This window comes from Drosophila busckii, chromosome 2L (genome assembly GCF_011750605.1).
Source record: "Drosophila busckii strain San Diego stock center, stock number 13000-0081.31 chromosome 2L, ASM1175060v1, whole genome shotgun sequence".
Taxonomy (NCBI): domain Eukaryota; kingdom Metazoa; phylum Arthropoda; class Insecta; order Diptera; family Drosophilidae; genus Drosophila; species Drosophila busckii.
The window spans coordinates 15,046,428-15,070,356 of NC_046604.1; the positions used below are offsets into that span (position 1 = coordinate 15,046,428).

Genomic DNA, 23,929 nt, shown 5'->3' on the forward strand with positions numbered 1-23,929 from the left:
CTGTTCATCCTGCTAGCAGTGGCAGGCTCTCTCTCTTTCACTCTCTCCACCAACAGTCCTGCGTATCCTGTTTACAGCTGTTGCCAGGGTTGCCATTTACGCGTTTCTATTAACAAAACTTAATTACAAATGCGCTATGACAACAATTGGGTACGTTATAAACAATAGTAATAATTGAATGTTTTTTTAAATGACAAATGAATGTATGAAAAACATGATAGTTATTAAATTAGCACAGCTTGAGGCTTACAATTTATATTAAATTTAAATTTATTTTTGTTTTCTGTTCATCTTGCTGTCATTACGGCTTCGTATTTGTTTTTATATTTTACAATTGCTAAATTACAATTAAGTTTTTGTTAATTTTTTTTGGCGCTGTAAACACACGAGTCTACACACTCTAGAATAAATACTACTTAAAGTACAGCCCTGTGCTCCAAATTTTGGCCAAGGATTCACAGCCCATTGTAGACTCGATTGAGGGACGACTGCTCGAGTATAGATTTAAGTGCTGCAATTAAAAATAAATGCATTTAATATGGCTTATATAAAAATAAGCATAGTTTGTAATACTTACATTCCTTTTCCTCCTCGCTGAGGTCCTTTTTGGGAAACTCTACGTCAAAGGTTATGTAGAGATTGCCAGTTAGATTATTATTTTCAAAGTTGGGCATGCCCTCGCCCTTCTTGCGTATGCGCGCTCCTGGCCAGGTAATCTTTTCCCTTGTCACTGGTACTATGTGTCCATCTAAATGCTTAATTTCCATGTTGAAACCAATAAGCGCATCCTGCAGACTTATGGTTACATTTGTATAGAGATCATCGCCCTTACGCAGGAAGCGATCATGTGGCATCTGCTGCACACGCACAATTAGATCGCCGGGCTCGCCATCAATATGCGGCTCACCCTCAGCAACAAAGCGCGTCTCTTGGCCATCGACCATGCCCTGCTCCACCTCAATTTCCAGCGTACGCTCCTCGTTGACGAGCTTAACATTGGGACATTCATCGCAAACTGTTTGCTGTATCATCTGGAAGCGTCCAGGACCCAAGTTGCGTGTAACCATCTCCTGACGGCAATTGCATTTGCGTGTGCCTGCAGCAGGCTTCGACACAGGCTTATTGCGCACAATCTCCACAAAGTTGCCGGAGTAAAGTTCCTCCAGCGACACAAACATATTCATTATAATGTCGGCACCACGCGGCGTATCATGCTGATGCGGATCACCATTGCCAAAGTGAAAGCCAAAGTCACCAAAGAAGCTGCTGAACGGATCGCCGCCATGGTCCATCATGCCTTCCTTTTTCAGACACTCCTCGCCGCAGCGGTCGTATGTCTTGCGCTTGTCAGCATTTGATAGCACTTCATAGGCAGCGCCCAGATCCTGAAATTTACTGGATGCATCTGGATCGTCTTTGTTTTTATCAGGATGCAGCTCTTTGGCCAGTCGCCGGTACGCCTTCTTAATCTCATTTGTGTTTGCATTGCGCTTGACATTTAAAATCTTGTAAAAGTCTCGCCCCGCCAGCGCTTCGTCTACTAGGAACAACACCAGTTGCAACAGCACCAGTCCTTTAATAACCTGCATCTTGTTTTGGCTAACGTAATGGTTTATTGTAGGAGTCTTCTTTTAATTGAACATTATCTTTGTGAAATGCTTAAAACGCACGTCAAATAACACGTATACTTAAAAATGTGCTAAAAAATGACAAAATGGCGATAAGCTGTGCGATTGCTCACGCAGCAACTCGATAACAAGCGCAAGCGGCAGCACGGCGAAACGAGTTGGCAGCACTCGCGCTCAATTTTATCATCTCTAGTTGCTGTAGTTTATTTGTAGCGCAATTGTTTATTAACAGAAACATTGCAAGCTGATTTGCATTTATTAATAGTGCGTTGCTTTTGAAAGCAACAGCAGAAGCAGACAGTGCCTTTTGTTGTTATTGCAGCTGTGATAGTTTTAAAAACAGTATTCTTGTGAATACAATACTGCAACTAAATCAACAATATAATAAGCGTTAATAAAGAGGTGAGTAATGCATTTAATAGGCCGCTTGTATGTACTACAGGTTTTCACAAACAATTAAAGCTCAGCTTATTAGCATGTTGATGTGATTCACTTGAGACATAGCCCGAGTTCAGAGTTCATCCAAAGTCTACGCTTATCGCCAACGAGTTGTAAATAAGTGCATATGTACATAATTGAGAACATTATTGCATTATCAGCAAAAAGTAAAATTCAGTAAGCCTTTGTTCTAAGGCGTAGGAGTATGAGCAACATTCTTGATATCTACAACAGACCTTACGATCGTCAGCACTTAGTATATAAATATGCAATTTTGCATAGAAATGAACTTTAGATATTACAATAAGCCAACGGATTAGCTTATCGCTAGCAGAGTAAATGGAACAACTACTAATCGCCAATTTTGAAATGGACATAGCTATCTTATCAAAGACTATAAATATACATACAACAAAACCAAAGGCGGCTGTAAAGTTTAGCTGAATTAAGTGCTCCATAGGGGGTAATTGAAGTAGCTGAAAGAATTGGAAAGTACAAGCGGGCGCAGCCGACAGTGTAAGACTCTGTGTACATAATAAAACAGTGCACAACGAAACTAAAAGACGCTTTATAGTTCTTTGCGCAGAGTCTTAATATATAGCCGATAACTAAAATATTTAGAAAGCGACTTATCTCAAGTGCTTAATTGTTGACAACTAGCAATTGTTGTATTGAAATACACAAATCTTGAGCCGAGTTGGCACAGTAGTTGGCTGGACGTCAATGTAGAAGCAGCTAGCACGTCTGAGAAGCCCAACAACTGCTTAAATCAATTAAGATATTATATACTATATACTCGTAGCTTAGGTAAGTCCCAACAACGAGGACAAGTGAACTGCGTTCATTGATAAGCTGCCAAAGCGAGATTTCTATCAAAGAAAGGCGATAAAGTTGTTTATTATTAGCCTTAAATACCACGATTAAAAGCTTTAGCGATTAATTTTATGTGAATTATGCAAGTTATTGTACTAATTTATTTTTTGCACTTTGCAGATGCTTTTCATTTCCTAGTACAGCTGGAGAAGAACATTTGAACAACATGTGCTGCAAGTGCTGTGGAGAAACTCAACGCAAGAGCTGGGTCTTTGGTCTAGGATCGGTGTTTGTTATATTGGGCATACTAGCTGTGGTGCTGTGGCCTGGACTGGCGGACAAGCTGGTGGAGAATGTAAGTGTTAGGACCAAGCAACTAGCAAAATATTTATTAAACTCTTTGTAGGGTCTCAAACTGGCGCCTGGCACTGATACCTACGACAGCTGGGTAGAAGCACCTATACCCATTTACTTGGAATTCTATTTGTTCAACTGGACCAATCCAGAGGATATACGCAATCCGAATATTAAACCACATTTTACAGAGCACGGTCCCTATGTTTACTTGGAGAAACATAAAAAGGAGAACTACACATTTTATCCAAATGCAACAGTTTCATATTATGAGCGACGCACTTGGTTCTTTGACCATCAGCGCTCCAATGGCACGGAAAAGGATTTGATAACAGCGGCGCATGTTATCACAGCGACAGTTGCCGATGAAATGCGTCATGTGAATCGATTGTATAAGAAAGTTATTAACTTTATGCTGAACACGGAGGGTGGCAAGTTGTATGTCACCAAGCCGGTGAATGAGTGGATCTTTGATGGCTATCAGGATGATCTTACCGACTTTCTGAATCTTTTTAATACCACTAAGATTGACATACCCTATACACGCTTTGGCTGGCTGGCAGATCGCAACCAATCGCTGGAGTACGATGGTTTGTTTACAATACACACAGGCACCGATGACATATCCAATATAGGACGTCTTACGCATTGGAATAGCAAGAACGAAACGGGTTTCTATAAGGCGCCCTGTGGCATTGTCAATGGCACCACTGGCGATCTATTTCCACCCAAAATGAATGTAAACGATGAGGTTACCATATTTGCCACCGATGCTTGTCGTTTTATGAATCTGCGTCCGGAGGGCACTTTGGAGCGACATGGCCTGACTGCTACACGCTGGGTGGGCACAGAGGAAACACTCGACTCGGGTGAAAACTATCCCAATCAGCAGTGCTTCTGCGATCCGCGTTTGGAGGAGTGTCCCAAGACAGGCGTAGTGGAGTGCAAGGCTTGTCGCGATGGCGCACCCATCTACTCTTCATTTCCACATTTCTATTTGGCAGACAAGTCGTATTTGAATGCTGTCAGCGGCCTGCAGCCGGACAAGTCCAAGCATGAGTTTGTCATGGCTGTGGAGCCAACGCTGGGCGTGCCAGTGCAAGTGCATGGACGCATTCAGATTAATATGATGATGGAGCCGGATGAGGACTTTGAGTGAGTTTTTGGCTAAGCAAAACAAAAGCAAAGTAAACTTAAATTTATTTTATTGCAGCATTTATCGCGGTGTACAGAAGCTGCTGATGCCCATGTTCTGGTTTGATCAAAAGGCAGAGCTAAGCTCAGAGCTGGCAGCTAAGGCGAGAGTAAGTGCATAACAAATAGCTTTGCCTCAAACATAACTTAACTGCTTAATCTTTCTAGTTGGCAATCAATCTGTCCGACTATGGCTTCTACTTTGGCATTGCCTCAATTGTCTTTGGCGGCATTTTCTTAATCACAGGCATAACACTTACAATTACCAAGCGCTGGGTGCGTCGTCCTGTTGATGATGAGGACATTTTAACCAACTAAAGCATTAATAGTCAAGTTTTAAATCAAATGCCAAAGTGCCAAGACGCATATTGTTATTGTTTATACAGTTGGCCATTATTTAATTGACATAATCTAATTGTGATACACACACACACACTCAGACAAACTCACACACACACACACATACTAAGCTTAAATTGAAATTATTTTCTTGTTTAATGTTACTTACGTGCAATAATTCAAACAGTTTATAGCCATTTAAACTAAACAGTCAGCATTCCTTTAAGCTTATATTACATAAAATAAAAACAAATTGTTTTTAAAATAATTATTGTGATTTTATTAAACGATACAATACACATATAGTAGTTACTACTATTATATTTAAACTATAGACGCATAGATTATTCAAAAACTTTGCACCATAGCTTTAACTATAGCTCTATACTATATGGCCGATTTTAGATAACATATAGTGCTGCAAATTAAACAAATGCGTGCGTGTTTTGTGGCTTAAACAATAAGATTTGACAACTGCACATTGTGGGGGGCATTTAAACAATAGACTTTAATGCTAGTAAAGTCTATGTAAATTATATGTAACAATTGCAAAACACGCAGACATAAGCAATAGGCGTTAGGGCTTGGGGGTGGGGAAATAAAAACAATAAAATAAAATAAAAAATGCAAGTACTAAAAATAAGGAAAGCAAATAAAAACTCACAAATCAGCAGCAGTTGTAAGAAATAATAAAAATAAAAATTAAAAACGGTGGGGCAAGCCTAGGCATTAACTATATATATAAAAAAAGATATATAAAATAAATTGGCATAACGAGTGCGCTCACTCTAGAAATTCTTTAGTTGCATTGTTCGAAAAAAATCAAAATTAAAATATTTAAAATTGTTCAATAGGCTTGGAGTGTGTATGGCGCGCAGGATTAATCCAACTAACTAAAAATTTGCATAGTTTAAAGATTTTTTGCGTTGTTTCTTGTTGTTATAATTAAGTTTATATAAAAAAATCAAATCACAGTTGTTTGGGCGGAAGTAGTTCAGTGTAAGTTTAAGTAGTTTGCCGTTTAAATATATATAAAACATATATATGCGAGCAGCAATTAGCAGTAGTCCTAAGTCCTAAGTAAACAAATTAAGTAAACGTATTTTATACTTGAGTATTGTTGTTGTCGTCGCTGATTTTTGTTACTGTTGCTATTTTTCAGTTGGCCCCATACCTAAATTGACTAGACTGGGTTCTGTTTTAAATTGTTGTTGAGGTTGCTTGTTATAAATTTCTTGGTCTTGGTCTTGGTGTTGGTCTTGGTCTCTGTCTGTCTGTCGCTCCCAATGGCTGTGGCTCATCTATGCAAATTCTTAGCGCACACACAAACAAAACTATAAACGTATAAATTTTCATTTCAACTAGAGAGCGTAGAGTGGAAGCGTCTCGCAGCTCGTTGGCCAAAGGTAAAAGATTTTGGGCGCTTAGGTTTGCGACTGTGACTGTGACTGCGTTTGTGACTGCGAGTTGTAGGCCTTGTGGTGCTTCATGGCTGGATCCATGACATAGTTGTTGGCCTCCGCCAGCTGCACGGGCAGCGGCGGCAGCTTGTCCTGCGGATGGCGATGGCTAATGGCGGCGAGTTTGCTGCGCGTTTTGTTCAGCGTGCCGGTGCCATTAACAGTTGCTGTTGCTGTTGTTGTTGTTGTTAGAGTTGTTGTATTCGCTGTTGTTGTTGTTGCTGCTGCTGCAGTTGTTGTTGTTGCTGTAGCTGTTGTTGTCATTAGCTTCGTTTGCTTCAGCAGCGAGTGATCATTGCACAGCGCTGAGATGAGCGGCAGATCCAAATGTTTGCTCTTCTCACGCAGCAGCGCAATGTCCAGCGGATTAGCTTGAGCAGCAGCTTGGCTGGCAGCCATGGAAGCTTGCAGCTGCGCCAAGATGCTGTTGCTGTTGTTGTTGCGATTGTAGCCTAGACCCAGATCCGGCTTGGGACGCTCGCCAGCCCATTGCGCGCCGCTTGAGGTTTTGGTAAGCGGACTGTTGGCGCTGTGCGGATTCAGCGTTGGCGGCTTGCGCGGCGGCAACATGTGCAGCTGGCTGGGCATGCAGCTGGCGCTGGGCTTGCAGGGTACTAACAAAGGAGACATGGATTAGCTATGTGTATGGATTGGAGCAAGTGCTGCAACTTACTTGGCGGCGGCTGCTCACTGGGCGCTGGCATGGGCGGCTTCTTTAGCCGATTGACATAAGGTGGTGGCGGCGGCGGCGGCAGACGCTTCATCTTGGGCAGCGGCAACGAGTCAAGCGAATTCAGTATGTTATCATCTGAACGCGATCGTGAGCGTGCAAAGAGATTGGAAGCGGCCAAAGCGGCGGCGGCTGGATGCAGCGGCGGTGGTGGCGGCGGCGGCTCGTAGCTGCTGCATAGACTGGCCATGGAGGGCGAGTAGAGCGGCGAGTAGCCGGCGCCAGCGGGCAGCTGCACATAGGTGTCCGATAGATTCTGCGTGGAGGCGTAGCGCGAACAGGCGAGCGGCAAGTAGGGAGTGCTGCGATAAATGGCGTGACCCTTGCAAGTGTCCCAGCCAGCGGGATAGGCGGCGACATAAGGAGCAGGCGATTGGGCGGCCATGGCAGCCAGCAGCGAGCTTTGCTTGGCATCCAGATACTCCTGCTGGCTCACAGCGGGATCTTGCAGTGGATAGAAAACATAGTCGACATCGCTGTAGAGCTGCTGCTGGTAAAGCTCGAGCGGCGTGCGCGTCAGCTGCGCGCCATAGAGCGAAGTGAGATGCGCATGCGCATTGGGCGGTGGCGGCGGCGGCGGCTGGCGTGGCAAACTGGGCGGAGGCGGCGGCAGAAACTGACGCGGCTTAATCAAAGGAACCAAAACGCATGGCGCCGGCTCCTGCTGCTGCAGATGATGCGCATGATGACGCTGCTGCGCATGATGACGATGCGGCTGATGATGCAAGCTGGCGCTGCTCTTGTGATGCAGCCCATAAGGCACAATGGGTATGCCAATGGCTGCGGAGCCGCTGTGACGATGATGCGGCAAGTGTTGCAGCAAAGCGGAGCTGCTGGCGTAGTTGGAATTATGCAGCGATTGCTGGCTAAGCTGGTGGCTGCATATGGAAGCGCTGCTGGAAGCAGCAGAGGAATGTGTGGTGGGTGCAGCATAGCTGGGCTTAGCGCCATCGGGCAGCAAACTGGTGTGCGCCTTTAGAATGTTTATATGCGAGCGCGTGGTAATGAAGCGCGCTTGCAGCTCCTCCGCTTTGGGTGAGCTTAAGCAGCTCGAAGGCGCAGCAGGCAGCGTAATTAATGAAGTGGGACGTGGTTTGCTGCTGCTGGCGTAGGGTGGTGGATCGCGGCGTCTCAAGGGAGCAACTGGTGGTGCAGGCGCTGCAGCTGCTGGCGGCGGCGTGGGCACTGCTGCTGGCACAACAGCAACTGTTGCTGCTGCTTGCTTTTCCGGCTGTATGGGTGGACCACATAGTCCCGTCTTTTCATGCCGCGCGCTGTACGGCGGCGGCGCTGTAGCTTGACTAACATAGTCACAATCGCTTAGCATGTTGCTGGCAACAGCTTGACAACTAGGATAAGTGCCACGCCCTACTATTAGCTTAGTAAGCTCATCTGCTGATAGCAGCGCCTGCTGCTTGTCTGTGGGATCGCTGCCATCGCCACGAAAGCTGCTGCTGGTGCTGATATTAGAATCTGAGCGCAGACGAAAATCGCTTAAGGTTTTGCTGTTGCTAGCGGCGCTCGCTTTGCAGCTTTGCTCTGAATCAGCGCGCTCCGAGCACTGCTCGGTTAACTCGCTGCTGTGCATGGTGTAGACGCCGCTGGTTTCTGTAGGCGGCGCCAGGCCATGCGTTAAAGTGTAGACGCCCGAGACGCCGCTAACGCTTTCAGTTTCATCGTGCACAGTTTCGCTTAGCGCGGAGTTTTGCGCTGTGTGACTAAAGCCAAGCTCGAGACTCGAGCAGCTGGAGTGCGCAACAGCCAGCGGCGCTGCAGTGCTGACCACAACTGTGCTGCAGGTGCTGGAGCATTGGCTGCCTATGTTATGCGCTGAGCTGGGCGAATCATTGCTGGCTGGCGGCTCAGGCGCAGCTGCTGTAGCAACTGTAGCCAGCTGCTGCTCCAGCTCTTTGAGCGACAAAGCGCCCACTGAGCTGGTTTGTCTGCTGACGCTTGGACGATCCAGCAAATGCGCGAGCGCTAAACTTTCAGTTGAAGGCGCAGCTAGCGGCGCTGGCGGCGTGTTAATCATAATCTCCAGCTCATCCTCGGAGTGCACGCGATCGCTTACAATGCCTGATGTGGTATTGGAGCTGGTGCTGCTTATAACAGAAATGCGCTGCTCGTTTTTGCTTTTGTAGGGCAAATGCAGTGAGCGACTGCAAGCGTAGCTCGCATGCAGCGATTGCGTTTCCGCCTCCTCCTGCTCGCGCTTATGCTGCAGCTCCTTGCAACGCGCTGCAAGCTTCATGCTCCACTGATGCGTGTCCTTGCATAGCGTTAACAGCAGCTTGTTTTTCTCATCCGTGCTGGCGTACAAAGTGATGCGCGATTCGCCGCAGCGTATTTCAAACTTTTTGCGCTCAAAACTTAACTTGGTAATGTTGGGCCATAGAAAAGTTGCTGGTTCGCTTGCTGCAGCAGCAGCGCCAGCGCTTAGAATCTTTATGCCCTTGGCATAAACCACAAACCAAGCGCTGCCCACACCCGCCTCCGACTTGGCCAAGCGCATGCGGTAAGTGTGCGCGTTTATGGTTTCATGCAGCGCACACGCTTGTTGTATATAAAGCAGCTCCGCATCGGCTACATTTAGTCCTTGATGATTGCGATGACACGCCTGCAATGCGCTCTTAGCACGCGCTGTTTGCAGCGCTGCGGGCAAATAATCCTCCAGCTTGAAGTAATCCGCTTCGCTGTCTCTGGGCGCATTGCTAATGCTGCTGCTTACATAATTCGATAAGCGATACATGCGCTCATTGTAGCTGCTTAGGCGTTTTCTTATTTTCGGCAGCGTTGTGGTCACGCTCTGCTTTGGCTGCTTGCACTTGCTGCTCGTTCCTGCTGCTCCCGCTGTGCTTGGCGCATCACCCAAATCCGCCTGCAGCGCCATTGCCGCCAGCAGCACCAGCGACTGCTCCGCATAGTCGCGCGGCAGCTCGCGTTGCAGCACATTGTGCCGCAGTTGCAGGTAGTAGTTGTGCCGCGTCGTCTCGTCCTTCAGCATGCACGGGCTCTCAATGTAGAACTGCACACGAAAGTGTAGCTCCAGGAGCGGACGCCCATTGGCATCCAAACCCTGTTACCAATAAAAAATTATTAATATATATATTTAATTATATTAAGCTGAGACTTACGTGCGTATGCGAGGAACGCCAGCTCTTCGGACCGTATTTGCTGAGCTTGCTCTCGGGATCTGCAAACATGTACTCGCCATCTGGAAATGCAAAGAGTTGAATTAAAATTAGTTACTCATTATTATTAATAACTTATAAAGAGTAAGTACTATATATTATAAATTTAGCTTGATTGACTGAGCTTCAAATAATTTTTAGTCGCTTAGTCGCTAGAAAAATTAAAGCGTTGAGATGAACTTAATTATTTATTAGCAGCTTTTGGTTAAAACGACGAAAGGGATGACCTCGCCTCCGATGATAGCACCAAGTGGAGGAGAACCTATACACACTTGGGGTTGAGTTTGGAGAAGGCGCGCTCAAAGCAGAAGCGCCTGGAGGGAGATTTTGAGGTCGTCCGTAACCCCATAACGGGTTGTTATGGCCACCTAAGTAAGTAAGCTTTTGGCTATAAATGCTAATTATAACAAACAAATGAAGAATTGATAAAAATCTAGCATTTTAATAAATAATGCATGCATAGTTGCATAAAAGTTTATTGTTACTTAGTATTGATATCCAAATTTCTTAATAATTAATTCAGTTGCTTGCATTTTCGCTTTAGTTCATAACTTGCTCAAAAATCAAGCGATTTTTAAAGGCCTAACTGCTTTATGTTCATAATAATGCTAAAAATAAAGCTGCAGCATTAGATTTGGCAATACACAACTTTTAAATTTTTTTTTATTTTTGAAATTTAAACGATTTTAGTGATTTGTTTTGTGCTGCTGCATTTTATAAGCATAAAAATGCTTAAAATCGATCAAATCGCTTAAAAGTAAAAACAAAATCATCACAAATATGAAAAATTTTCAAATTTCTAAATTTGTATGCAATTTTGTGCTGCTGCATTTCACAAGCTTAAATATGCTTAAAATCGCTTAACATTTCGCTGAGTTGCGCGCTTAAAAACTGAAATTAAATTAAATTACTGCTTTGTTTAGTATTTTCTGCATAACTTGGCTTAGAAATTGTTTAAGCTCATGCTAATGCTGCCCACACAAAATGGCATAAAACAGCGCAATTTTAATTTATTTTAGCTGCGCTATAGTTGCTTAAACTTTAAAATTAATCAAAAATTTCCAAATATTATTTTGTTTTACTTTTTTTGTTGCTAACTTGGCTTACAAATGAAAAATTGTACAAATTGTCAAACTGCGCGCTCTGCAGTTGCTGCAAGGTCAACAAATCAAAATTGTAAATGAACTTTCATGTCTGCCCAACAGCCACAAGAGTTGTCAGCTGCATAGCTGCAACTCAAGCGGCAACAACAGCAACAGCAACAATAATTTTTAACAGGCAATGGCCTGCACCAAAGCAAAAATCCATTGACGTTAAACGTAAGGAGCGATGACGACACGTTCATGTCAGGTTGACAGCGCTGGGCCTGAGCTCAAGTTCCAGTTCAATTCTTGCTTGCTGTGTGTGTTTTAAGGGCCCCCAAGGGCAGGCCGCGTGCTCAAGCAACGGAATGAGGCTATAAGAGTTGTTGCTGCTGCTGTTGTTGTTGTTGTTGAAGCAGAAAAAAAAAACAAAATCAACACACACTTCATCATTGAACGAAAAATTGGAATTCCTGCATATGAAATGAAGGCAGAGCAAGTTGAAAAAAAAAAAATAATAATTATGAACAGCAGCCAACGACGATGAAATGAAAATATGTGGGCACAGGTAGGAGCAGCAGCAGCAGCAGCAGCAACAATATCATAATAATCATCAGTGTCCGCATAAGTGCCTATCAATGACGACGACGACGACGACGTAGCAGCGCCCAAAAAAACAGGTAGAGAGTCAAGCGAGAGAGCAGCAGCAACATTGTGTGGCAGCTGTAACTATAACGCGATTTCTTTTTGTGCGTGGCAAGGCGCAAGCGTCCGTCGCATTCAAATTTTCTTGCAGCAGCAACAGTTGCAGGTGTGAAAGGCTTGCTGCATGGGGCACGCAACAGGCAGAGAGCCCAAGAGCCGCGGGCATAAACCTAATAATTAACATATTTTCCAACGCATTCCTTAGTGCTTACAATTAACACGCACGCACAGCCAGAGCGAGAGCGCAAGAGCGAGTTGGAGCGAGTGCGACTGAGTTTGGGGGGCTAAATAAATCTTCAATTTGAAACACATGCAACACAAATTACAGCCTCGGCTAAAGCCGCAGCAGCAAAAAAAAAAAACAACAAAAAAAGGCTCATCAAGTGGCCCACAGTGGAATTTACAACAACAACAAGCAGCAGGCAGCGGGATTTTGAAGTCCAGCAGAGCAACAGCTGCACATACATTGGCTGCCAGCATTCTTGAGATTTATTTTTGAAAAAGGTTTGAGCGCAGAGCCACAAGCAGTGCCCATAATAACCCCAGACAGCAGCAGCAGCAGCAGCAGCAACAGCAACAAAATAACCCAAAAAAAAGGCACATATATATATGTGTGTGTATGCGTGTGTGTGTGTTGGCAGCGCAAAAGAGAACGCAACAACATAAAACCAAAAGAATTTTAATTTCCGATGTTATCAGATGCACGCAGCGCAGCAGCAACAGCAACAACAACAACAGCAACTGTTGCTGCTGCTGCTGCTGCTGCAAGGCCGCGCTGCTAGGCCAAGGCGTGGCAAGTTTTGAAGACGTAGCTGAACAAGCCAACGCCATATAATAATGATTATGAGCCATTAACATTAAATGGAAAAGAAAATGCTGCACTTACAACAACAGCAACATGTTGCTGCTGCAAGAATGCAGCTTGGGTATGCCAGCAATGTCAGCTAAACGCGACAGCTAAAAATAACAACAGCGCAAGTTGCTGCCACTGCCTGCGACTTTTGCTTGACAATGTTGCCAAATTGCGTTGCCTTTACTTGAAAACAGCAGCAGCAGCGACAGCGACAGCAGCAGCAACATTTGCATAAAGATGAAATTTATTGACGCGCTATAAAATTTAAATACACAAGACTCAGGCGACGAACTTGAAAAAGGCGCAAGCGCACTTTGCCACATTTTTAGCGCTGTTTGAACTTGCCAAGCAAACTGGCATTGCTATCTATTAAACAACAGCAACAACAGCAGCAGCAGCAACAACAGCGGCTGCCGCTTAAGGCGATTTTTGCTTTTTTTTTGCTTTTTTTTGGCTGCAGTGAAAGAGCGCGGCGTGAAATGCTTGAAAGTATGCGCAGCGCACAAAACAGACGCACAGACAGACGAACTGAGCTGCATGCCACACACACACACACAAACACACACACATACAAACAGCTCGCTGACTGACATTGGCAAAAATCCTGCGCAAATGCAAACAGCCAATTTCATAGCTAAAACCCAAAGCTGCAACAGCAACAACAGCAGCAGCAACCATGTGCTTGCAACACACACACACACACATACACACACACCAAGTCCAGTTGAGTACATTGGCATGCCTGGCCTGGCAAGCAAACTGGCAAAACTTCCAGCTTGCAACTGCATACCAAATTCTTTGCTGAAGATGTTGTGGCAACTTTTGCTGCTCGACTCGCTGCCGCTGCTCTTTACCCTTCACTTCCTTGCTGAAGCTGCTGCTGCTGCTGCTGCCTCCACTGCGACTACGACTGCTCTGCTCTCGCGAAATTGATGCCAAACTACAAAAATTTACGTGCTGTGCCTCGTTCTACGCTTTATGCAGCCAAATACTCTAACTTAAAGCAGCAGCAACTTAAGCAAAGCTTGAAAAAAATTCTAAAAAATGCTTTATAAGCAAAATTGCTTGCAGACATTTATAAATGCATTCTGTTATTAGTAGCTTGCTTTAAAAATTTTTTAACTCATATTAATATTAAGCTGCTTTTGTCTTCACTATAAACTACTTTCAATAATTATTTAAAATATTTAATTCTTATTATATTGAAAATTATTTTGCAGTATTCCAACAAAATTCCTATAAAGTTGTTGGCTTTAAAAATTACTATTAATAAATGTCTATAAACTATTAACAAACTAATAATTTGTCAGCCCTTACATGTTGTTTATATTCTTTTGTATTGAACATGAATTATTTTTAACATTAATTGCGAATTACTTTGTATTAAAAGTCTCATACTAATCTTCTTTTGTATTGACTATAAATTATTTTGAAAAATTATTTAAAAGGTTTTTCTTAGCAAAGTCTTTTATAATCTAACAAAAAATTCCTATAAATTTATTAAAGACACATTTTGTATTACTTTGTTGTGCTTTAAAAATTGCTATTAATATTCGTAATGAATTATTAACCAACAAATAATTTGCAACATTTTAATAATTTGAAGATTCTTTTGTATTGAGCATGAATTAACTAAGCGAATTATAGCCAATTACTTTGTATAAAAATTCTCCAGCTGTATTCTATATTCATTTGTAATTACTCGCTATAATGCTCTAAAAATTATTAGCAAACAAATAATTTATTAGCCTGCCATATTCTAAATATTCTACTCTTAGCTTGTCTTTAAATCTGCTTTCAAATTGAAGCTTTTACTTCTAAGTTGCTAGTTATTTAAACAATTGTAAGCGCATACAAAGTTTGTCTTTTGTTTCTGCTGCTTTTTGCTTGCGCCTGTATGTGTGTGTGTATTTATAGAGGACGCATATATCTGCAGCGCTCTGAAGCTGAGACTGAGGCTGAGGCCAATGCCAAGCCAAAGACAACGCGGCTGTTGCTTGCAACGCGGGTTGTTGCCGTGTTCCTGTTGCTGCTTGTGCTCCTCTGGGGCTGCAGCAGCAGCATCATCATCCTCCTCATGGTTCGTTTGTGTTAATGCAACGCGCGACGGCTACCTGAATTACTGAACACGCGTCTTGTGTCTGTTGTGTGGCTGTTGCCTGAAATTGTTTGTTCGCCGTTGAGGCGACGCGTTGCTGCTGCTGCTGCCTGCTCTTGTTGTTGTTCTTTTTTATGTGCCATTTTGTTGTTGTTGTTTGCTGGCTCTGTTGCTGCTTGCTGTGTTAGTATTTTATGTGTTTTGGCAAAAAGTTTGTGGCCAGAGCAAAGAAGGTTTTGCAACTGCCACTGTTGCTGCTTGCTGCTTTGGCTGTTGCTGCTTTGCTGTTGCTGCTTGGCTGTTGATGATGAGCAGCTTTTAAAAAGACTGGTTTATGTTTATTAGTTGTATTTTTCATGCCTTATCGCATGGCACGACTGCCCAAAACTCTTTGCTGTACGCCTCTTATTTTTTTTTAGGGCGTTTCGCATACCCAATTCGATACATGCACGGCCCCCCCAACCCCACCCCAAGCCTTGGCTGACAAATAGCATTGCTGAAAGAATTCCGCTTACCTATGAGCACGGCCAGACCGAAGAGCTCGGTGTCTTGCATGCCCTGCGTGGCAAAGTGCAGACATGTCTGTGTGTAAACCTCGCGTACGCGACTCTTTGCATCGACTAGGAAGTACAAGGTTTTCGGCTGCTGTTGCCCCAGCAGTCTGCGAAAGAGAGAAGAGCAAAGAGGCGTTTGTATAAAATATTATGACAGTTTGATCGATCTCTGGTATCTCTGGTGGCTTACCGCAGTGCCAGGAATCGGGAGCCGGGTGACAGTTGCTCGGCTGAGGACGCGCATGCTTCCAATGGCGCGCTGACGGTGCAAAATGCTCGCATACTGCATCATTTTCCGTATCCAGCGCGCTCTTTCGAAATATTGTTGCTGCTGCAAAGAGAGCAACGAAGAGAGAGAGATATAAAATTATTAATGGTATTACTTATTTCAACTATGAACTGTCCACAGTAAAAGAAAATTTCTATAAAAATTATTTAAAATTAAATTTAAAAGTATTTAAGCATTAAATCAATTTAAAGTTGTTTAAGCTTGTAATGAATTTTTCATATTTTTAAATTTAGCTAACAAAAAGTGCGCCTTAATATTTAATTTAACTAATATTCTGCATATATCATTTGTTTAGTTTTTTCTTTTTAATTAGTTGAACTTAATATCTATTCAAAAAATTTATTTATATATTTTAAATATTTGTAGCTGTTTGCCTTTCATATTTGCCTAACAATAAGTTTCATTAATTTATATAAAATACTAAATTTCAATATTGGGTCTGAGTAATCTTCTCAATATAAATTTTTCTTTTTTAAATTTATATTGCAAAAAATGGTTGTTAATATGTAATCTAATTAAAATTTAGTTTAAAGCGATACAATTGATATATTTAGAATTAAAGCTAAATATATCAAAAATATTTAGAATTAAAGCTAAATATATCTTTTGCATCGCTTTTTCTTTTTAATTAGTCTTAAAAATTGTTTTAAAATAATTATGCACTTTATTTTAAATATTCGTAGCATATTTGTTTTTTAATAACTCTCTAAATTCATTTACTTAGTTTCATAAATTTCAATTTTGGCTCTGAGTAATCTTCTCAGTATAAATATTTTTACCGGTTTTCTTTTTTAGCATTTATTTACAAATTTGTAGAACATTTCTTTTATCTATCGAACTGTCAACATATGTTAGTTGCTATTAAAATAAATTTGTTTATTTTATTTTTATTTTATACGCATTGATTTGTATTTAATTATAAACATTTCCATGCTCGCAACTAATGTTTGTTAAAGTCGCTTGACAGCTAAACTAACTAATTTTTGTGTGTGTGTGTTTTTATTTTTTTTTCGGGCAGCCAAAATTTCACCAATCAATAACGAAAGACTTAGGCGACAAACTTGATCAAGCGACTGCTGCGTGTGTCTGTGTCTAGCCGCATGGAATTGTTGCGCATAAAATTATTAAAATTCAGTTAAAGAAAGTTCCATACACACACACATAGACAGACAGACAGACAGACGAGACTGAAACTTGTGGCTTGTGATGAAAGAAAAGCATTTTATGCATAAATTAAAATCAAATCGAATCAAAGCGCCTCAAACGTTACACATACATACAAACAAATGTATGTGTGTGTTGTTGTTGTTGTTTTTCTAGCAAAGCGGCCGCATATATTTTAATATTGGCGCACATTTCTGTGCGCCGCACAGTTGTCTAATAAATTTCAACGTTCCATAAATTTATTCACAGTCAAGTTGAGACTGCGAGTTGGAAACGAAGTTGACCACAAAAAAATAAAATATATGTGTGTGTGTGCGCTATGTATGCAGAACCGCCCTGACTTATTAATATAAACGCACCAAACGCTGTCGCGTCGTTTCGTCGCCATTTCGTAGTTTACCCCCGTTTATGCCGTTCCAGGCGCTGGATCATCAATCAAAGCGCGCATTTGACATAAATTAGAAACCAAGAATATGTATATGAGTTGCCGCTACACAGACACACACATACGAATGAAAAAAAAACAAAACAAAGCCAAAAAAATGCTTTTGAAAATCAATTATAAGTAGCTAAGCCGATTTTCAAGCTTTTTTTATTCAAGCGCTACACGAATTTAGATAGCGAAACAGAAAGCTGTAAAAATGCTATTTTTAAGCTTGAAATATTTTAAGTAAATAGTTTATGATGCGGCGCTTTGGGCTTAGAATAAAATATAAAATGAATGGCGTGGAATTTACCTAAAAGACAAAAGCGTGTTTTTATTTAAAGATTTTTAAGTGAAAGAAATAAATGTATGGCTAAATGATGCTTAGCTAAAAATATATGAAATTAATATAAAATGAATGGCATGTTTACAATTAAAAAACAAAAGCCAGTTTGCGACTGAAAGAGCAAATATTTGTATTTAACAAAAATATTTATAAATTAATTTTAACGAACGCTGCTTGCATTTGTATCTATATTCTTATCTTAGTTGTTAACAACAACTTTTAATTACAGCACATTTTATTGGCTTTATATCATAATAAAAACTGCTGCGTGGCTATAAAAAAAAAATTCACAGGAAATCTGCAAGCCTCGCTTAATAGTCATTTAGCCAAGGAATGTTGCTCCACGCTTTTAAATCCGCGTCTCTCTCTATATAAATAAATGTTATTTTATGGCTTATTATCTAACTGACAATTAGCAGTGGCAGTTTGTAGGCGATCCAGTCGCTCTCTCCAGCTCGCTCTGAGAGCGCAGACACGAGCAGCACATTAATATTGTTTTATAATTACAAATGCAAACAAATGTGCAAGGCATTAAACAATTTTAATCGCAGCAAATTATCCGCATTCCGTTGCTTAATGAGAGCGGGCGACAGCAACAGCAACAATAACAAAAGCTAAACTAATTACAAAAGTCAACAGAGAAGCAGCAGTGGGCGTGGCATGGCGCTGGCAAATTAAATGTGCAGACAAACAAACACACACACACACACATATGCTAATCAGCAATTAACAAAGTGCAATAAATAATTTGTTTACGAGCTTGACAGCAAGAGAGAGAGAGAGAGCTAAAGAGAGCGAGCGAGAGAGCGCGCGCCTTGGTCTTAAGTAAGGAATGTGGTTAAGATTGCAAACAAGTCTGCTATAAAAAAATCTTTCGCTCGCTCATTCGCTCTCTCTCTCTCTCTCTCTCTGTCAGACGCTCGCTCTTTCTATTTACCAATTAAATGGCGCAAACGCCACCAAATACTTTTTGCAAAGCTAAGCTCAAACGTAATATTGCGCATACGCCACGCTGTGCAGCGACAGCAATTTTCCCCCACACCCCAAGCATTTATTCAAGTCCAGTTCAGTTTGTCGCTCTGGCGCTTTGGCTATGTCAACTGCATGCCATTGCACTGAGCTCATGAGGGGCGTGTATATGTTTCTATACATGTGTGTGTGTGTGTGCTTAGCCATGTTAAATGGCTTTAACCGCATGTGCAAAACGCTCAATTGAAAACGCTGAATATATGTATATGCATTTGTATTTGTAGCTAGATCTGTATGGATTTCAAATTGGAATGCCGCAGCGGCTGTTCAATAAACATTAGAAATATCTGTGGTTAATAAATATTGCGGTTGCCTGAGAGTTTCAATGCGCATACGCAATGTATACAGTGCTAACAATTTGCTTTCTTTATGGATTAATTTGAATTAGATGATGCATTTAAATAATAAAAAAAAAATATAAATATGCAACACTAAATATTTTTCGTTTTTTGTTCATTTTGTAGCATTGTAAGCCGTAGCTGAATTTATTTATAATAAAATAATACATAAAAATCATAAAATATATACAACAAATTTAATACAATAATTCTAAAAATGTTGTATTGAATATTTTTTCAATTTGGCATAATTTTGTAAAATATAAAAATGATAAAATATATTAAAATATGATAATAAAAATTAGTATTGAATATTTTTTAATTTTGCAGCATTTTGTAAAATATAAAAAAAAAAATAAATAAATATTATTTAAAAGATCTAATTGTGTTTATTATTATTACCTAAGCGCTAGCAGAATTTATTTAATTATTAAAATGTATGAAATAAAAATAATAAAATATTTTTAAAAATTACGTATTGAATATTTTTCAATTTTGCAACATTTTGTAAAATATACAAATCATTATTGCATAATTTTTAATTAATCTAATGAGCTGATCATTTTGTATTTATTATTAGCTAAGCCTTAAAATTTGCAAATATTTTTCAAATTTAATAATCTCTCTCTGTCTTTCTCTTTCTGGATTAGCTAAACTGTCTATAAAATTCTATTGAAAGTGTTGAAAGCTACTCCAAGCAAACTCCAAGCCAAGGCGTTGATTGTAAGTTGGACTCTCTGACTGACTGAGCCACTGAGACTGTAAAACTTCAGCTTCAGCTAATGAATGACGACGTTTGACGTGGAATTTTTAGCTCATGAGCTGTCCGCTGGCCAAGCCGGTGCGTCTGGGTCTGGGGTTTGTTTTAATTACGACAAAACGGCAAATTGGCATTCGGAGATCGTTCGACGTTCCAGCGATTGGCGTCAATGTGTTGTATACGGGGGAAATAGTTTAAAGCGACGGCATTTTCACACGCTCCCTCGTAAGCGTTTGTTGTTGTTGTTGTTGTTGTTGTTATACTTTCAGTTAATATATGTAAGTATGTGTGTGTGTTTATATTTAGACAGCGGATGCACGTCAGCGACAAATGGCAAATTATAATTCAATTCAATGCACAATTTGAATTTCAGTCTGACTAAATTTATTAAGCGAATGACAGCGCTTTTATTATTATTGTCAAATAAATAACTTTGCGTTTTGTTGGCAAACACAAAAATGTTGGAGAAAACCAAACAAAACAACGAAATAAAAAATAAATATACAAATATTTCAAGTGTGTTATTGTTGTGCCAAAATGTCCAGCAGAAGCGTCGACAGCAACAACAACAACAAAAACCTCCAAGCGGCCTCGTTTGGGCCTCACCTAGGCGAGGTCTCTGTCACGAACGTCCACTTGTTGTATCTACAGTAGACACTCATGTTTGATGGCCAAAAGCTGAAGCTTCAAATTTGAGCGCGAGCGTAAAATAAAATAATTATACAATTGCAGCTTAATGCCCATTGAACTGTCTTAACAACTTGACTTGACTTAACTAAGTAAACAAACATTTTATTAATTAAATATAATATTATAAGCATAAGCGTTGTGCATATTATTTAACCTTATTTTAATATTTATACGCATTTAGTTTAAATTTATTTATAAAGTTGTTAATGTTAATTAAATAAAATATTAGTTAGCCCCATTTTTATAATGTTATTGTACTTAATTTGAATTTATTTATGTAGTTGTTTGGCAAATTGTTGCTAATTAAATATCTATTATTTATATATTAGTTAACCCCATTTTAATATTGTTATTGACTTGTCTTTGAATTTATTTATGAACTTGCTGCTGATATTGCAAACTTACGCTAAACTATTTCTTGTTTTAGTTTAAGCCAAAAAAGTTTCTCTTAAAATATGCAAGTTGGAGAGACTGTAGAGAGCGCCAAGAGCGCCAGCAGCAGCAGTACAAGGAGTTGAGCTTAGTCAAAGAGGCGTAGAGGGGGGTGTGCGGGGTCTGTGGCACACCTAGGCGAGGTCGCTCCACTACAGCAAACAATGAGAGCAACAAATGCGCTCTCAAGTTGTTTTTTTTTTGTTTGTGGCAAAGCGTCGCAGCAAGCAGCGAACGGCAAACGTGCGTTGCATGCTAAATTCAAAGGCGTGCGAAACAATTTTTCTACGCTTGTATTAGTGTGTGTATCTGTGTGTGTGTCTTTGTTTCATAGGCATAAATTATGCTGGGCCGGCTTGGCTTTAGCTTGTTGCGTGCCAAAATAATTGAAGCTTCAGGGTAAGCCTGCTTGGCCCCCCCGCGCCCAAAAAAATGATTTCAACACATTTAATTGCTTATAAAAAATATATATATATTATTTGCAATTGCTTAGGCGTGCTGGAATTTATTATTATTATATATTTATGCTACGCTTAAGGTCAACTGCACTTGTCTTTTACGCACAGTGGGCGGCCGCAAAAAATATATAAAAATAATACTTAAAAACAACATTGACACGTAGCAACAACAAACAAACAAACAGCTAAAGGCTTACACTTGTATATTGATATCTCACAATCAGTTGTGGCCACAAAACGTTTAACATTAAATTTGCATGTATTTGTTTTTAACGTTCCATTTGTTTATCTTACTGCAATATAAGCCGCCAATTGTAACAGATACTCATCCCATTGTCTATTCTGCTGTTGTCTCAATTGCTTTCGCTCTAGCTCCCATTTCCATTTAATTGTTAACGGCAAAAATCAGCTGCCATGCTTATGAAATTATTCCCAGTATATGTGCATGTGTGTGTGTGTGTGTGTGAGTTTACGACACCTGCTATTTGTACACTGTGTGATTAATTTGTTCATTTAGTAAACTTTTCAATGGTTTTTTGCGCCATTAGCCACTTGGCGATCTTTATGACCAGGCTCAGATAAGCGCTGTCCATACACTGACAAAAATTTACATACACTAAATTTACATTCAGTCGCATTTTAATTGCTACATCTCAACTTTAAACTTATTTCAGCTTGACTTTTCTTGCAGTGCATGTCCATAGCGTTTTTTATGACTGCTCGTGCCTTAAGCAATTAAGATTCCATAGAAAATTCCCTAAATTTCTGATTTTAGCGCGCTTTTCTGCCCACCCCTTCCCCCACGCTTAGCAATTAAAACTTACCTTACGCGCTGCCAACGTTGGCGTCTGCAATTGTCGGCATTGTTGTTATTGTTTAAAGTTGAGTTTAAAGTTGAGTCGATTCGTAATCCACTTTAATTTTGTCGCTGTTATTTTGGTTAACTTTTTCTTTGTTTTGTTTTGTTTGCTTCACTTATTTAATTTTTTGCACACACTTTTCAGCATCGGCTGCGCGTCATCAAAATAACAGTAAATTGTATTGTAGTATATACATAAATTTTCGTTGTTGTTTGTATATTAACGTCGTTTATTGTTGCTGCTGCTGCTGACCTCTTCGTCAAACACTAACAACGCTGCTGCTCCACGCTGCGACTGCGCAGTCAACGGCAAAGCCACATTCCAACAGGGGGGCTTGCGCGCTCTTCGGCCAGTACCTTTTTGTGTGTGGGCGCTGGGGAGCGGGAGAGCGGCGACGCGCGCGAGAGAGAGAGAGGCTGGAAATATTTTTGGTGGATACACTGCGAGATTGTTGTTGCCTGCACACTCACACACACGCGCGCGCGTACAGCAGAGAGCGAGAGCGCACAATTTATAAATGCTTATGTGTGTGTTTGTGTGTGTGTGCGCTCTCTTTAGGCAACTGCGTTTTTTGTTGTTGCGCGAAAGAATGCCGTTTGCTTGCTTGTAGTTGTAGCTACTACTGTTGTTGTTGTTGTTGTTGTTGTTGCTGTTGTTTCTGCTGTTGCTGGGTCGCAACTTTCTGTTGCTGCTGCTATTTGTTTTGACCAGCAACTTGTTGAAGCGCAGAAATATTTTTATTTGTATTTATATTCATAAATTTTCTTTTTTATATTATTAAATGCACCACAGAACACACACAAAAAACAACAACAAATGCTGCTAATTAAATTTTTTCGAACTAAAAAGCTTGCGCTTTTTTATTATATTTGTATTTGTATTTTGTTTTACTTTTATTTTGTTATTTCTCTCGCTTTGTAATACAACGCTGCACACTGAATCTGAGAATCCGCACCAAAAATTTTCAACTTAAACCAAAACCAAAACGCGAATGCGAATGCGACAATCTTCAGAGCTCGAATGAGGCCGCGATCCATTAGATACTTTTGGCCATGCGCACTGAAAGATACTTCGAACTTCGTGCGAGCACTGGTTGCATCGAACCTGTCTGTCTCTCTCTCTCTCTCTCTCTGGTCGTGCACGAAGATAGAGAGAGAGAGAGCAAGAGAGCGCGTATTCAAGAGCGCACTGAGCGAGCGTTTTGTAGTTTTGTAGTTTTCGTTTGCTTTTTTGCTTTTGTTTCGTCGCTACGAAAATCAAACTAAAGTCCAAGTTGAGATAGTTTTAGCCACGAGAGCGGCGCGGCCAAGTCGAAATTGTGTGTGTGCCTGTATCTCCCACTGAGATTTAAGATTGGAATGCGCCGTTTTCATGATAGCACTGCGGCTTTGTATATGCTACACGTTCTCTCTCTCTCTTTTGTGCTCGCTACGTATGTGTGCGTGTGTGTGTGGGAGAGCACAAACTGAGCGAGCGTACATTCGGTTTTTGGTATGCTGGTTGGAGCCTTTAAGCAAAATAGCATACAGAACAATTCTCTAACTTCACACTCACACACACACACATATGTTAGCCTCCCCCCTACTTCCCTTATCTGAGTTTGCATCTAAAGCACTGGCAAATCTCAATTCCAGATACAAACTTTAAGCCGCAAGCCAAAAACTTCAAGAACAATAACAACGACACAAATAGCAACAACT

General features: G+C 40.8%; 3 protein-coding genes across 4 annotated transcripts; 1 reads left to right on the forward strand and 2 right to left on the reverse strand.

Moving 5' to 3' along the window:
- Window positions 1-264: 264 nt before the first annotated feature.
- On the reverse strand, window positions 265-1,693 carry LOC108607717 (dnaJ homolog shv). The gene is made up of 2 exons (XM_017998719.2): window positions 578-1,693; window positions 265-511 (listed from the first exon to the last, which is right to left on the reverse strand). Exons 1-2 carry the CDS (start codon window positions 1,587-1,589, stop codon window positions 456-458), a joined length of 1,068 nt encoding a protein of 355 aa, XP_017854208.1. The 5' UTR covers window positions 1,590-1,693; the 3' UTR covers window positions 265-455.
- A 203-nt stretch (window positions 1,694-1,896) lies between these two features.
- Window positions 1,897-5,034, forward strand: LOC108607716 (protein croquemort). The gene is made up of 5 exons (XM_017998718.2): window positions 1,897-2,030; window positions 3,060-3,234; window positions 3,286-4,388; window positions 4,447-4,537; window positions 4,596-5,034. The coding sequence occupies exons 2-5, from the start codon at window positions 3,106-3,108 to the stop codon at window positions 4,743-4,745; spliced, it is 1,473 nt and encodes a 490-aa protein (XP_017854207.1). The 5' UTR covers window positions 1,897-2,030; window positions 3,060-3,105; the 3' UTR covers window positions 4,746-5,034.
- A 447-nt stretch (window positions 5,035-5,481) lies between these two features.
- Window positions 5,482-22,735, reverse strand: LOC108607713 (protein expanded). Of its 2 annotated transcripts, XM_017998714.2 has the most exons (6): window positions 22,194-22,735; window positions 15,630-15,770; window positions 15,401-15,546; window positions 10,091-10,170; window positions 6,900-10,032; window positions 5,482-6,840 (listed from the first exon to the last, which is right to left on the reverse strand). In XM_017998714.2, exons 2-6 carry the CDS (start codon window positions 15,719-15,721, stop codon window positions 6,191-6,193), a joined length of 4,101 nt encoding a protein of 1,366 aa, XP_017854203.1. In that variant the 5' UTR covers window positions 15,722-15,770; window positions 22,194-22,735; the 3' UTR covers window positions 5,482-6,190. The 2 variants fall into 2 exon arrangements, with proteins under 2 accessions (XP_017854203.1, XP_017854204.1); XM_017998715.2 differs by lacking the exons at window positions 15,401-15,546; window positions 15,630-15,770.
- Window positions 22,736-23,929: the final 1,194 nt, after the last annotated feature.

Bases quoted from the DNA above. Each gene is read 5' to 3' on its own strand.
- LOC108607717 (XM_017998719.2), bottom strand. From the start codon at position 1,589: ATGCAGGTTATTAAAGGACTGGTGCTGTTGCAACTGGTGTTGTTCCTA. The intron at 512-577 runs GTAAGTATTACA...TTTTAATTGCAG, and splicing joins CAGCGAGGAGGAAAAGGAAT to CACTTAAATCTATACTCGAG.
- LOC108607716 (XM_017998718.2), top strand. From the start codon at position 3,106: ATGTGCTGCAAGTGCTGTGGAGAAACTCAACGCAAGAGCTGGGTCTTT. The intron at 4,389-4,446 runs GTGAGTTTTTGG...ATTTTATTGCAG, and splicing joins GAGCCGGATGAGGACTTTGA to CATTTATCGCGGTGTACAGA. The intron at 4,538-4,595 runs GTAAGTGCATAA...TAATCTTTCTAG, and splicing joins AGCTGGCAGCTAAGGCGAGA to TTGGCAATCAATCTGTCCGA.
- LOC108607713 (XM_017998714.2), bottom strand. From the start codon at position 15,721: ATGCGAGCATTTTGCACCGTCAGCGCGCCATTGGAAGCATGCGCGTCC. The intron at 15,547-15,629 runs GTAAGCCACCAG...TCTCTTTCGCAG, and splicing joins TCCCGATTCCTGGCACTGCG to ACTGCTGGGGCAACAGCAGC. The intron at 10,171-15,400 runs GTAAGCGGAATT...TTGCATTTCCAG, and splicing joins CGGTCTGGCCGTGCTCATAG to ATGGCGAGTACATGTTTGCA.